Consider the following 14,712-nt stretch of genomic DNA (forward strand, 5'->3'; position numbering starts at 1 on the left):
GGGAATACACGCACAAAGGGTCCATCAATGTCTCAGCCCAAGGGAACAGATTTAAACTCTGCTCAAGATGGTACCGAACGCCAGATAATCTTCATAAAATCTACCCTAGCGTCCCCCCTACATGCTGGAGATGCAACTCGGCTACGGGTTCACTCATCCATATATGGTGGGACTGTCCACTGATACAAATGTTCTGGAAAGGGGTGCATGATCTTATTACTCAGGTTACCACTTTCACCCCCGATTTTACCCCAGCACAATATTTACTACCGAGATCGACTTATTGTAAATCCCTGACGCTGCACCTAATCAACGCGGCCACCCAATGCATTCCCTTACACTGGAAAAGCGCTCTTCCCCCCACTATTGAAGATTGGCATTCCCGTGTCGACAAAATTGAGGAAATAGAAAGGGTCATTCATCAGGCCAAAGATGCCCACAATAGGTTCAGACACACGTGGGCCTGCTGCATACACTACAGGGAGTCTTTAAGGCCCGCCGACCATTCTGCCCCTACTGTGCCCCCTATGGTTCCTGACACGGTTACCATTACTTAATTCACTGGAGAACTCCGTCGCCCCTTATACTTCTTCCTCCCCCCTCTCTTCCTTTCTCTTCTCTTCCTTTCCCTCCCCTTTCACGCTCCCTCTCTGCATTCACTCGAGCATATGCTCCCGCATTGTGAGTGTCAGAATATTCAGGTTATACTTCTTGCTACTCAAAACCCTGGCTGTTAGACTTTTAGATAGCTGATCAAATGATTCCAGAAGCCATCGACTCTGATGTCTACCTTGACCATACTGGAGACGTTAGGTTTCTATCCATTACTGAAACAAACCTGTTCTTACAGCGAGTTATGCTTCCTAGGGTCCCCTCCCGCTCACAGGCTTTGGGATGACCCGTTTCCCATGCAAAGATTCTTAGCCCTTCTGTTTGGTGAGTACCTGTTCTGCTATAATTGTACAGATGTTTTTGATGACTTTGTCTGACATGACTTTGTACTTGTTAAAACTCAATAAAAACTGTTTAAAAAAAAAAAAAAATTTAAAATAAAACACACACTTTGCGATGTGAAAAATTTGTGAAAAATGCAGGAAAACGTACAGTAAAAAATGTGCAACCTGCAGAGAGCCAGCTGGACAGTGAGGTAAGAGGTGTGAAGATAAAAATAAGGAAGTTTTATTTTTGCAAAAGAAGTACACTGATGGTATATGGTATCCTTTAAATTGGGTTTGGTCTCCACCAAGAGACTGGCTACATCAATCACCTTGCAGGTGGATAAGCACACAGGGTTAAATGCATCACAGCCAAAACCAGGATTCTGGAATGAGACCAGTGATGGAGCAGGCGTGCTTTTCGCTCCTTACAACTACATTGTGTATAATATTATTGACAGTGTGCACCAAAGGTAATGAGGGATTTAGAATACATATGCAATACATATGTACTGTATACACTGTATCGAATATACTCCAAAAGTTAATTTATTGTTCTTTAAATGACCCATATCTCTTTGTAAATGCAGGTCCCTGTATGTGAATCTGGTAGGACTTTGGGCTATCCTTGCCTGCGCAGTACTGAGTGGACTGGCCATGTATTCTATTTACAAGGATTGCGATCCATGGTCTGCCAATTTTGTGTCAGCTCCAGATCAGGTAAGAAATAGTCAACCCAATAGAGCTGCACCTAAATATATTTTCTTTCCTTAAGGCTTTAATTGTCTTTCAGCCTTTGAAATAGGTGAACAAATGTCCATAAAGTGCACAAGATTATGACTTTTCTTCTTATTAATGGCCAATCAGGACAAAATTCCTCAGAAATTCTAGTGATCCTCCATTATAAACATGCTCCCTTACGCAAAGTGTCCCAACCATCTGGAGAAAACTCTCACCTTAGTTATGTTTTCTTTTACAGAAAGATTAACACCTAATTACACAATGTAGCTCCGATCTTCTTTAGCTCCCATTAATTGTAGTATGAGCAATAAACCTGTCAGCATGAGCCAGTGGGACAGTTCTCTGTCCCCTAGAAAAAGATCTGTGCTCAGGCACAGAGGGGAATATGTGAACTAACAACTAATATGTTATATTTTTCTCAGCTAATGCCTTACCTTGCCCTTGACATTTTGCGGGACTTTCCAGGACTTCCAGGACTATTCGTTGCTTGTGCATACAGTGGAACCTTAAGGTAAATTACACTGACCACCTTGCATGTCCTATTAATTTATGTGTTATATACTGAGTATACAAGTATACTGAGTAGATAGGTACAGATCCATGCTTCATGCTTCACTCATGCTCACTCATATCAGCAAAAATATCCCACATAAGCAAGGGTAAATATATAAACTAGTTGGACTTCAAGAGTACTTTTTAATGTTGCCTTTCTGTTCAAGCTGCATTTTACGGTAATACAAGCCTTAACCTCCCTGGTGGTATGATTATTTCAGAAAAAAGGCGCTGAAAGCGGTACCATTATTTGCAAGGAAATTTGGCGTTTTATACTGTAGGCCTGTAATTCTTAGGAATAACTCACTTAAACCTGTCCAAACAAGAGTCTAGTAGGCATCCCGGGTATGACATTTTTTTAAAAATAAAATTATAAATTATAATATAATAAATAATTATAAATAATTATAACAAATAATAATATAATTATAATAAAAATTATTCAATAATGTAATCAACTCAAAATCACTGACATTTGCTCAGTAATGTCGCTGTCATTACTTTTATTTTTTTATGACAAATTTCCCCACAAATCGCTATCGCACAATTCTGCAAGTGATTATAATTTATTATCGCTGTTTTCTAGCTGCTCTAAAATATTTTTTGACATAAAGGGGCACTTTTGGTTGCTATGGACAATCTACAGTTTGCAGGCAGAAAGAACAGTTTTTATTATATAAAAGTACATGTAGGACACTGGGCAGACCACTAGGGACAAGGGGATGTGTATTTTTTACATACAGTACTGTAATCTATAAGATTACAGTATACTGTATGTAAGGTGTTTGTTTACCTTTTTGAATTTGGCGCCGTTGTCCGCCCCGTCGTAACGTCGCAGGGAACGGAGATCGGCGGCACACAGAGGCACTGTGTGAATCGAGCGAGCACCCGCTCGCTCACACAGCGCGGTGGCATCGCTGGATCCAGGGACAAGGTAAGTAAACCAAGCCTGTGGATTCAGCGAGGCGAGCCCGAGTCTGACTCGGGGTTACCGATCGCAGCAAAAAAATGTAACCCCGAGTCAGACTCGGGAATACCGCCGGGGGGTTAAAGTATAACTATATGCAAAACTTTTTTTTGTATAGATATAGTAAGGGAGGTTTATAAACCCAGTCAGTTTTTTCTTCTTTGTCATCTGGGGAGAGTTCTCTTCACTTCCTGTTCCATAGCTAAACAGGAAGTGTTATGAAAATCCCTCCAGATGAAGGACATCCCGGTATGACCCCAGGGTCACCAGAACTTTTGTTCCCATTGGAAGGTTCCAATTTTGATGTCAACCCAAAATTTGGGATTTTATTTTACTTTCACTTTCGATGATAATGGTAAACAGAACAAGTAAGAGCAGGTAAATCTCCCTAATGGTGACACAGACAGCAATACAAATTGACAGGTGTTCTAGTCCCTCTCCACTCTATCCAAAGCTATAAAAAAAAAGTTTGCCTTCAGTTACACTTTAAGATATTTCTTATCTTCCAAAGTATTAAAAAGGATTACTGACTGGTTCCAGGAGGTGGGATTAAGGAAAAAATGGTTAGGCATTGAGGATAACTTGAGTGGTACAAATTTGGGTACAAGAATATGGGTTCCAAAACAATACAGATGTCTCCTAGGAGACACTCCATCAACAACCAAAGAAACATTTAGAGTATGGGACAGAATATGTAAAAATAAAACTCAACTGCTCCTCATGGGCACGGACTACTTCCTGCCGGGCAAGGAGGGGGGGTGTTTCCTGAGATGGGCAAGGACAGGCGTATTGAAACTAAAAGACATAATGAAGGATGATACCCTGAGCCCTCTGAGAGATATACAAGAAAGGTGTGGAGCTGCGGAGGGGGACGATTGGAGATATAGACAAGTTAAGCACTTTGTCCAATCTCTACCAAAGCCTATTCGGGCTCCGAATGAGTTGAACCCATGGGAGAGACTCTTAGACAGGAGTGGCTCGGGTAGACAAGGGATATCAAACATATACGGTATACTGACCTCGTTGGGGGGCTTGGAAAAGCTAAAATCTGTAAGGCCGTGGGAAGTAGAATTAAAACAAAATATACCAGAGGATAAGAAGAGACAGATCTTGGATTACGTCCACTCTACCTCTATAGACAATAAAATAAGAGAGATGAATTACAAGATCCTGACTAGATGGTACTTTGTCCCACCAAGACTTCACAGAATGAACAGCGAGACGTCACCATTATGCTGGCGAGGATGTGGGCTTGAGGGAACTCACGCTCACATCTGGTGGAAATGCCAGCAGATACAGAAATTCTGGAAAGAAGTTCTAGGTTTGATAAAAAAAATAAGTGGGACAGAGGTGAAATGTGATCCATGGGCCTGCCTGTTCCACAGTACAACGATACCAAGGGAAAAAAAAAAGATTGTCCCTGATCCCTTACCTACTGAATGGAGCAAAGGCAGTAATACCAAAGAATTGGAAGAAAGAAAATGCTCCATCGGTGGGGGAATGTTTTAGGGAAGTGGACAGGATGGAAGAAATGGAGGAACTACTGTCAATCCAGAACGAATGTAGATCAAAATGCGAAGAGATATGGAGAGGATGGAGGGAGTTTAGGAAGACATAAATCTTCATTAGCACCCTAGGTCAGTAGGAGGGGGGGAGTAAGAGGGGAATGAGGCTTCCCCCCCTCCCCCTTGTTTTTTTTTTTTTGGTGTTTGAGCCTAAGCACTTTATAGATAGGGACATGGTGGTGGGATTGGGGCTGTAGTTATAGTCCCCTCCTTAATTGGGCTAATTTTATAAGACACTCCTTTTCAAGATGGGTGTTCCCATCTCCTTTTTTTTCACATAAGCACGTGGGGTAAGGTGGTGCCCTTGGGGTTGTAGGCACAGCCCCCCTAACAATAGCCCTACAATGGGCCAAAAACTTTAATACACTTTTCCATTAAGGGGGGTTCCCCTCCCTTTTTTTTTTTATTAGAGCCTAAGCACTTTATAGATAGGGACACAGGGGAGGGATTGGGGCTGTAGGTACAGTCTCCTCTTAATTCTAACCCTTAATTGGGCCAACTTACAAGGCACTTTATTTTCAAGAAGGGGGTTCTCATCCCTTTTTTTCTCTTTCTCTGAATTTCGAATGCACAAGCACTTTAGTGACTAGGGCACGGGGGAGTGCATGGGGCGGTTGATTTTGCCCCTCTAAATAAAACCCTATAATGGGTAATTTCAATACACCCTTTCCAACAATGGGGCAATGGGGACTCTTATATATTTTTTTTTTCTTCGTTCCTCCTACCTCCCTAGGGACACCCCTCTCCATCTTTGCATATTAAGTTAATTTAGAGGTTTGGATAGGCGAGGGTAGGAATAGAATTTATTATTAAACTTTATGCCAAGAAAAGAGGTCAGTGGGACAAAGGCATAACAGAGTAGGACAGAAGCTCGGGACCAAGGGGCCTCTTATACAATTTCAATTATAGGTTTATAAGGATAATACGTTGAGACTGGTTTTTAGATAGGGTAGGGAATGAAATGTATGTATTTAAAGGGGTATAATAAATGTATGTTAGAAGACTGTTTTGTAAATGAACTTAAATGAAAACTAATAAAGAGATTTTGGAAAGATGAATAAATAAGTATGCTGGCTGCTAGTTTTTTTTTTCCAGCTACATCACACATGATCTATGAAGTTCAACATTATATCTTTGAACAAAAGGCTCATTGTTTTATTAGGATTACAGCAGTGTGTATTGTGCATACATAGCAGCGGACAATCAAAAAACAGCTATTATTGTTTTGACTGCTAAAATTTGACATTTCACCCACCCTAAGTGGGTTCCATCACTGAGCATAACGCTAACAAACTATTTCAGGATAGTGTCATTAGCAAAGTAAACTCTTATTCATGTTATATTGCTAGATGAAAATGTACGGAATTTTTTGGAACTGATATCTGTCAATAGACTAAAGCCCCCTTCTATATAGTTTTATTATTATAAAAGATACACATTTATACATTTACATACAAAGGCTCAGATTCACAGAGAGCAGGCGAACATTACGCCGCCGTAGCGCAAACAATGTACGCTACGCCAACGCAGCGCAGAGGGGCAAGCATGGAATTCACAAAGCCAGTGCTCCCAAAACTACGCTGGGTTTCGAAGGCGTACGCCGGCATAGGTGGAAGTGGGCGTGAGCCATGCAAATGAGGCGTGACCCCATGCAAATGAAGGGCTGAGCACCAGACAGATACGTATCATGAACTGCGCATGCACCGTGACGTGGACGCATGCTCACAACCATGTCGGAACAACTGCCTAAACTACGCCGGATCACTGCGTACGGCGTGAACGTAACCTACGCCCAGCCAGACACAAGTCCAACTTAAAATACATAAAATACGCCGGCTTGTGTTCCCTGGTGCAGACCTTTGCATGTCTGCTGCTGGGTTGCACCTCCTTTATGGGGCCTAACTTTGCGCCGGACGTACAACTTACGCGCACCTCGCGTAGCCTGCGTCGGGCGCACGTACGTTTGTGAATCGCCGTATTTTCCTCATTTGCATATTTGAATGGCTAATCAATAGGAGCGCCACCATGCGTCCAGCCTAAATGTGCGCCCACCCTACGCCGGCGTAGGCAAGTTACGTCGGCGGGATGAAGCCTGTTTTTAGGCGCATCTTAGTTTGTGGGTGCGGCGCACAGATACGACGGCGCACATTTGCACTTACGTCGGAGTAACTTGTTATACGTCGGCGTAAGTGCTTTGTGAATCTGGGCCATAGAGTCTAGTGCCTTATAGTACATGCCATTATAGAAAATATTGCTTTAGTCAATGATGAAAAGTAATGTAACATTAATATTTATGTTTTTTGAGGAGATAAAAATTCAAAAGATATCTATGGCTATATTAAATGTTTTGTTTTTTTCAGTACGGTGTCCTCCAGTATTAATGCTTTGGCTGCTGTCACAGTGGAAGACCTTGTAAAACCTTACTTCAAGTCCCTTAGTGAAACCAAGCTATCATGGATTTCCAAAGGAGCAAGTATGATGACATTAAGCCATAGTTAAATAATTCTGCAAGAAAATCAATGGAAATTCTTCTATTATTTTATAGTTGAATACTGTTGTCAACACTGTCTGACATTTTGAAAACATAGAGATAATTGTAATCTTCTGAATTGTAGAACTAAAGCTGCGTACACACTATGAGAAAAATCAGGTGAACGATCATCCAGTTTTTCTTGATGTTTCACATCAAGTCGGAACCGAGAAAGGAAACAATGTGTGAAAATTCTTGTACGACAAATGCTTTTTTTTGTCTATTGTTTCTGAACATGCACAGTCTTGTCAAATTTTTCTCGTATGAAAACAGTACATGGTAAACGTTCTGTTCACATACGAGAGAAATTTTAGAGTTTGTCCTTGGGGAAATTTTAGTTTGCAAAGTCTGGATCGAAGGTTGAAAGTTGTGTACACACTATATGAAAATTGAATGATTGTGCCAAGTACTTTTTATTTTTTTTTTCGATTTCCTCCTAGTGTGTACCCAGCTTAACATTAAAACATTTATTGTTCATTGATGTATTTTACTCAATTCTAAATTGGATTAAGTCTTTTCTTTCGATTAAGTATCAGGGTGTTAACTAATCTCTTTGTTCTTCTGTGTATATAGGTCTCTCATATGGAGCAATATGTATTGGCATGGCAGGCTTGGCATCCCTAATGGGTGGCTTATTACAGGTAGTGAATCAGCACTTACACAATATACAAAAACACCACTGAGCTTATTTCATTATATTAATGCTCATTTATGCAAATGTTGTAAATTTAAAAAAATCTGTGCCATCTTAAACGATTAGTCAGAAACAGAATGTTTGTCTCTGACCTCAAAAAGTTTATATTTGAATAGTGAAGAAAAATAACAATTTGGGACTTTATATGAGGTCGTGACCTGGTAAGGTCCAGTGCCTCCATCCCTGTCTTAATGAGAATGGGGAAAGGGGAGGTGGGACTTTAAATGAAGCACATAGGTATACAAAAATGATTTATTTTAATTATAATAATAACAACAATCTGGTACATAATAGTAATCATGATGCATATTGGAATCAATACAGTTAATTGTGTGTGTGTGTGTATATATATATATATATATATATATATATATATATATATATATATATATATATATATATATATATATATATATATATATGTATATATATATATATATATACACACAAGTTTACATGTAAAAACATATCATCACATAAAAAATGGATAGTTGATATTGTATAATGCACATATAAAATGTATGGTAAGTAGATTGATCCAATCTTCAGGAGCATGCACATGACTTGAAATATGTAATAACTGGTAGTGGAAATATCTATATGGTCTGATCCTGCCAAGGAAAGGGGGTTAGCAATGAGAAGTAAGAATAAAGATTAAACTCATAAAAGCCCCCACAGTCTAAAGTACTTACATACGTAACTATATGATGAGAGTGTGGCACTGCAGATCGGAGACCCCTTAGGGGCATCGCCACCCGGAGCTGAAATGGCGTGGAAGCCTGGCAAGGACAACATCCAAGGGTGCCAGATTTTAAGAAAGTGAAAATTTCATCATGGATAACCATGAGTTCTGAAACCAAACAAGAACTGCTGTGAGAGTAATATATTTATATAGTGTGAAAAATGTCCTGTACTCGGTAAAGGTAAGAAAAGATAATGTTATCATTATAATAGGCAGTGTCAGCAAAGTCCAAGCAGATGCAGATAGATTACAGAGATGGTGAGAGTTGGAAAGTTGGAAATTGAAATCATAAAAAAGTATAGATAAAGACCAAATAACTAAGAGTACCAATAGAAAATAATGGTGAATGAAAAGTATACAAATGACCTGAGACTGAACCATAAAAAAATCCAATCTGAAGTGATAGAAATAGATAGAACCACCAGAGTGAATCTGCCTCTTGTGAATGGAGCCTATAAGGACACATCCGCCTCACATGCCCGCCACTCTCACGCAGGTGTACACTAGGGGAGGGAGGTGCCAACAAATGGACGGACAAGCTGTCAAACATTCGTGCCAAAACCATCTCTTCTATCGGTTGCCAGGTGTACAAACAGCGCCGGCCAGGTGGCTCCACGCTGCATGTCGCCAAGTACTGTGGGAGTTTTTATGGGTTTAATCTCTATTTTACTCCTCATTACCAACTCCCTTTCCTTGGCAGGGTCATACCATATAGATATTTCCACTACCAGTTATTACATATTTCAAGTCACCGTGCATGCTCCTGAAGATTGGATCAATCCATGAAACGCGTAGAGATATTTAATGCTGTGCCTACCTACCATACATTTCATATGTTCATTATATGATATCAACTATCAATTTTTTATGTGATGATTTGTTTTTTTTTACATGTAAACTTGTGTATATATTAACCACTTCCGCCCCGGAGGATTTGGCTGCCAAATGACCGGGACACTTTTTTCGATTTGGCACTGCGTCGCTTTAACTGACAAGTACGCAGGCATGCAAAGTGGCTCCCAAACAAAATTTAGGTCCTTTTTTCCCCCCCACAAATAGAGCTATCTTTTGGGGGTATTTGATCACCTCTGCGTTTTATATTTGTAAATTTTGAAAAAAAAGCAATATTTTTTACTTCTTACTATAATAAATATCCCAAAAAATATATAAAAAAAAATTTGTTTCCCCTCCGTTTAGGCCAATACACATTCTTCTACATATTTTTGGTAAAAAAAATTGCAAAAAACGTTTATTGATTGGTTTGTGCAAAAGTTATAGCGTCTACAAAATAGGGGATAGTTTTATGCCATTTTTATTAATATTTTTTTTTACTAGTAATGGCGGTGAACAGCGATTTTTATCATGGCTGTGACATCGGACACTTTTGACGCTATTTAGGGACCATTCACATTTATACAGCGACCAGTGCTATAAAAATGCACTGATTACTGTGTAAATGTGACTGGCAGTAAAGGGGTTAACCACTAGGGGGCTAGGAAGGGGTTAAGTGTGTCCTCGTAAGTGATTCTAACTGTGTGGGGGCAGGGCTTACTGTGACATGACACTGATCACTTCTCCCGATGAGAGAGAGCAGACGATCAGTGTCCTGTCACTAGGCAGAACAGGGAGAGGCCTTGTTTACACTGGCCTCTCCCCGTTCTGCTGCTCCGTAACAGGATCGCGGGACACCAGCGGACATTGAGTCCGCGGGTCCCACGGGCACAGTTACAGAGCTCGCGGCAGGAGTGCGTGCGCAGCCGTGCCATTCTGCCGACGTATATGTGTAGGAGGCGGTCGGCAAGTGTTTAACTGTATTGATTCTAATATGCATCATGATTACTATTATGTACCAGATTATTGTTATTAATTATTATTATCACAAATAAATCATTTGTGTATACCTATGTGCTTCATTTAAAGTCCCACCGCCCCTTTACCCATTCTCCTATTTTTAAATAGTATCCATCTAATTGGTAAAACATTTTTTCCACCTTTATATTTGTGGAACATTTTAAAAATTAAGTGACTTTTCAGTTTATGGTATATATATAAATATAAATGCCTAGGCAATCTAGAAATTGGAACTATGCAAGATCTTATTGCTGGAGTCCTAAGCAACAAGAAACTTGGGGCCAGATTCACAGAAGAGATACGACGGCGTCCAATTTGTTTTTTTTTGCGTAACACGTCCGGGAATACGAAAGTACGTTACGCACATCACCGTTCAAAAAAATGACGTCACTTCGCGCAAAGCACGGCGGGAATTTCAAAATGGAGCATGCGCAGTACGTCCGGCACGGGAGCGCGCCTAATTTAAATGGTACACGCCCCATTTGAATTAGGCGGGCTTGCGCCGGACGTCTTTACGTTACTCCGCCGCAAGTTTATACTCAAGTGCTTTGTGAATCAGGCACTTACGAGGAAAACTTGCGGCGGTGTAACTTAAAGACGATACGTTACGCCGCCGCAGTTCTTTCAGAATCTGGCCCTTGGTTTTAACTCACTTTGGAGTAACTTGTCCTCTTGTGCAATTTACTTCATAGTTCACGATTATACCTAAAAAGACAGGAATATAATAAAAAATCTTAGCTCATTAACATAGCACATAATAAAAAAACATTCAGAATGTTGATAGTTTTGAATTAGAGGTTATTTGAAAGCCATCAAGCAAATATAATTAGAACAGTTATGTTTACGGTAAATATTTGCTGAATTCAAAGCAAGAAATCACACAATGGTTTGTATTATGAAGAGGAATAATGTATCTGCAATGCCATTAATTATGTTTCTTTGTTTACAGGCTGCTCTTTCCATCTTCGGTATGGTTGGAGGACCTCTGCTAGGTCTGTTTTCTCTTGGAATCATCTTCCCCTTTGCAAACTCTATAGTAAGTACAACTCAATAGTGTGTGAAGGGGTCCACAGCCAGGTTATGGTCAGGGATCAGATCAGGAAGTGACTTCCGGTCTAATACATTTCCAAACCTTGTCAGACATTTCCTGCTTGACCATTCTTGGAGTAAAACTGATTGGCGGTATTGTATTGCCACAGTCAATTTCTATTTTTTTCCACCTAGATAAGCCAGAATTAGGCACATCATGATGCAATCCTTGTTCCTCAGGCATAAACATGCATGCTTTCCCAATCTGAGTGTACATAGTTATGGAAAAACCTTTTGATTCTCCTTTACCAAGGGATTTAGGAATTTTCACACAATCAACTGTAAAACTGGGTATGCACATTCAGCAGGAACCAGCTGAATTTCCGTTCATGTGTACCACTGTCTGTTTAACAGAAGGCAGTCTAACCAGCATTTGATCAGTGTTGATCAGTTTTAAAGGGGTTGGGAGGCTGGAGGCCCCCGCTGTTAGAATACAATAGCACAGCGTGGTAGATACCTACATCCACACTGTTTGTGTGGATGCTGGGACCTGTGAGGTTTTTTTTTCATTCAACAAACATAATGATGCCCGATGTATTCACTTAAATTATCCAATTATGTGCAGATTAACCACTTCAACACTGGGTCAAGTCTGACATTTTTCACATACATTTTAAATCTGCATTGTTTTTTTTTTTGCTAAATTACTTAGAACCTCCAAACATACATTTTTTTGAAAGCAGAGACCCTGGAAAATATGGGCTAGATTCAGGTAGGGGTGCGCATAGTTACGGCGGCGCAGCGTATCGTATTTACGCTACGCCGCCGTAAGTTAGAGAGGCATGTGCTGTATTCACAAAGCACTTGCCTTCTAAGTTACGGCGGCGTAGCGTAAATGGGGCCAGTGTAAGCACGCGTAATTCAAATGTGGATGAGGGGGCGTGTTTTATGTTAATTCTTGGTGACCCGACGTGATTGGCGTTTTTCCCGAACGGCGCATGCGCCGTCCGTGGAATTTCCCAGTGTGCATTGCTCCAAAGTACGCCGCAAGGACGTCATTGGTTTCGACGTGAACGTAAATTACGTCCAGCCCTATTCGCGAACGACTTACGCAAACGATGTAAAAAATTCAAATTTTGACGCGGGAACGACGTCCATACTTAACATTGCATGCGCCTCCTAATAGCAGGAGTAACCTTACGCCGAAAAAGCCTAACGTAAACGACGTAAAAAAAATTGCGCCGGGCGTACGTAAATTTTTGAATCGGCGTATCTAGGTAATTTGCATATTCTACGCCAAAAACGACGGAAGCGCCACCTAGCGGGCAGCGTAAATATGCACCCTAAGATACGACGATGTAAGAGACTTACGCCAGTCGCATCTTAGGCTAATGTCGGCGTATCTTGCTTTCTGAATACAGAAAGAAGATACGCCGGCGCAGATTTGAATTTACGCGGCGTATCTATAGATTCGCTGGCGTAAATTCTCTCTGAATCTAGCCCTATGTTTTTTTCTGTTGAACGATATTTGCGCAGCCATTTCTAAAGCTCACATTTTCAGGTCAGAATACACTTTAAATAATTTTAGTGCACACAAACACCATATACAGTGGGGAAAATAATCGATTGATCCCCTGCAGAATTTATAGGTTTTCCCACTTACAAAGAAATGAAGGGTTTATAATTGTTATCATAGGTGTATTTTAAATGATAGAGACTATCAACCATGATACAAATGTTAGAAATTGAGTTGCAGTTTAGTGAGTAGAATTCTGTAAGTATTTGATCTCCTACCAACCAACAATCATTTTGGCTCCCACAGACTGGCTATAGTATGTGGTACACAGATTAATCCTGTCAATTTAAGATGGTACTCTTAACGACAACTCGTTATGTGTATAAAAGACATCTGTCCACAGACTCTCTTTCTTCCATTCAAACCTTACGATCACGGGCAAGACCAAAGAGCTGTCAAAGGATGTCAGGGAGAAGACTGTAGACCTGCACAAGGCGGGAATGGGCTACAAGACCATCAGCAAGAAGCTTGATCAGGAGGCAACTGTTGGAGCGATTTTTCGCAAATGAAAGAAATACAAAATAACTATTAATCGCCCTCGGCCTGGAACTCCAAGCAAGATTTTGCTTCATGGGGTAAGGTTGATCATGAGAAAAGTGAAGGATCATCCCAGAACTACACGGGGGGGGGGGCTTATGGATGATCTTAAGGCAGGTGGGACCACAGTCACCAAATAAACCATTGATAACACAATAGGCCGCTATGTATTGAAATCCTGCAGCTCCCCTCCTCAAGAAGGCACATGTACAGACCCGTCTGAAGTTTGATAATGAACATCTAAATGATTCAGAGAAGGGTTGGGAGAAAGTGCTGTGGTCAGATGAGACCAAAATTTAGCTCTTTGGCCTTAACTCGACTCACCGTGTTTGGAGGAAGAAAATGCTGACTATGACCCTAAGAACACCATCTGTACAGTCAAGCATGGAGGTGGAAACATTATGCTTTGGGGCTGTTTCTCTGCTAAAGGTACAGGCTAACTTTAAAGGACCAATGGATGGGGCCATACTGTATATTGTAAAATCTTGGATGAGAACCTACTTCCCTGGTCCAGAACACTGAAGAGAGGTCGTGGAGGGGTCTTGCAGCATGACAATGACCCAAAACATACCGCCTAAGCAACAAAGGAGTTGCTCAGAAAGAAGCACATTAGGGTCATGGAATGGCCTAGTCAGTTTCCAGACCTTAATCCTATAGAAAATTTATGGAGGGATCTGAAACTTTGAGTTGCCAAAGCGACAGCCCAAAAAAACCTTAGAGGATTTAGAAAAGATCTGTACAGAACAGTGGACCAATTACCAGTGTTCAAACCTGGTAACCAACTACAAGAAACTTCTTACCTCTGTGCTTGCCAACAAGGGTTTCTCCACAAATACTAAGTCATGTTTTGCTTGGGGATCAAATACTTATTTTACGCACTGAACTGCAACTCAATTGATAACATTTGTATCATGTGTTTTTTTCTGGATTTTTGGTTGATGTTCTGTCTCTATCATTTACAAAACACCTATGATAAAAAATTATAGACCCTTA

At 40.6% G+C, this 14,712-nt stretch overlaps 1 protein-coding gene across 1 annotated transcript in view; it reads left to right on the forward strand.

Moving 5' to 3' along the window:
- Nucleotides 1-14,712, forward strand: part of LOC120932143 (sodium-coupled monocarboxylate transporter 1-like) — a 48,175-nt gene that overhangs the window by 18,140 nt on the left and 15,323 nt on the right. The window contains exons 7-11 of the mRNA XM_040344317.1: nt 1,526-1,655; nt 2,099-2,187; nt 7,121-7,233; nt 7,864-7,931; nt 11,527-11,613. Of these exons, the coding sequence (XP_040200251.1) occupies nt 1,526-1,655; nt 2,099-2,187; nt 7,121-7,233; nt 7,864-7,931; nt 11,527-11,613 (487 nt within the window). The remainder of the gene's footprint in view (nt 1-1,525; nt 1,656-2,098; nt 2,188-7,120; nt 7,234-7,863; nt 7,932-11,526; nt 11,614-14,712) is intronic.

The sequence above is a fragment of the Rana temporaria genome, chromosome 3, assembly GCF_905171775.1.
Source record: "Rana temporaria chromosome 3, aRanTem1.1, whole genome shotgun sequence".
Classification (NCBI taxonomy): domain Eukaryota; kingdom Metazoa; phylum Chordata; class Amphibia; order Anura; family Ranidae; genus Rana; species Rana temporaria.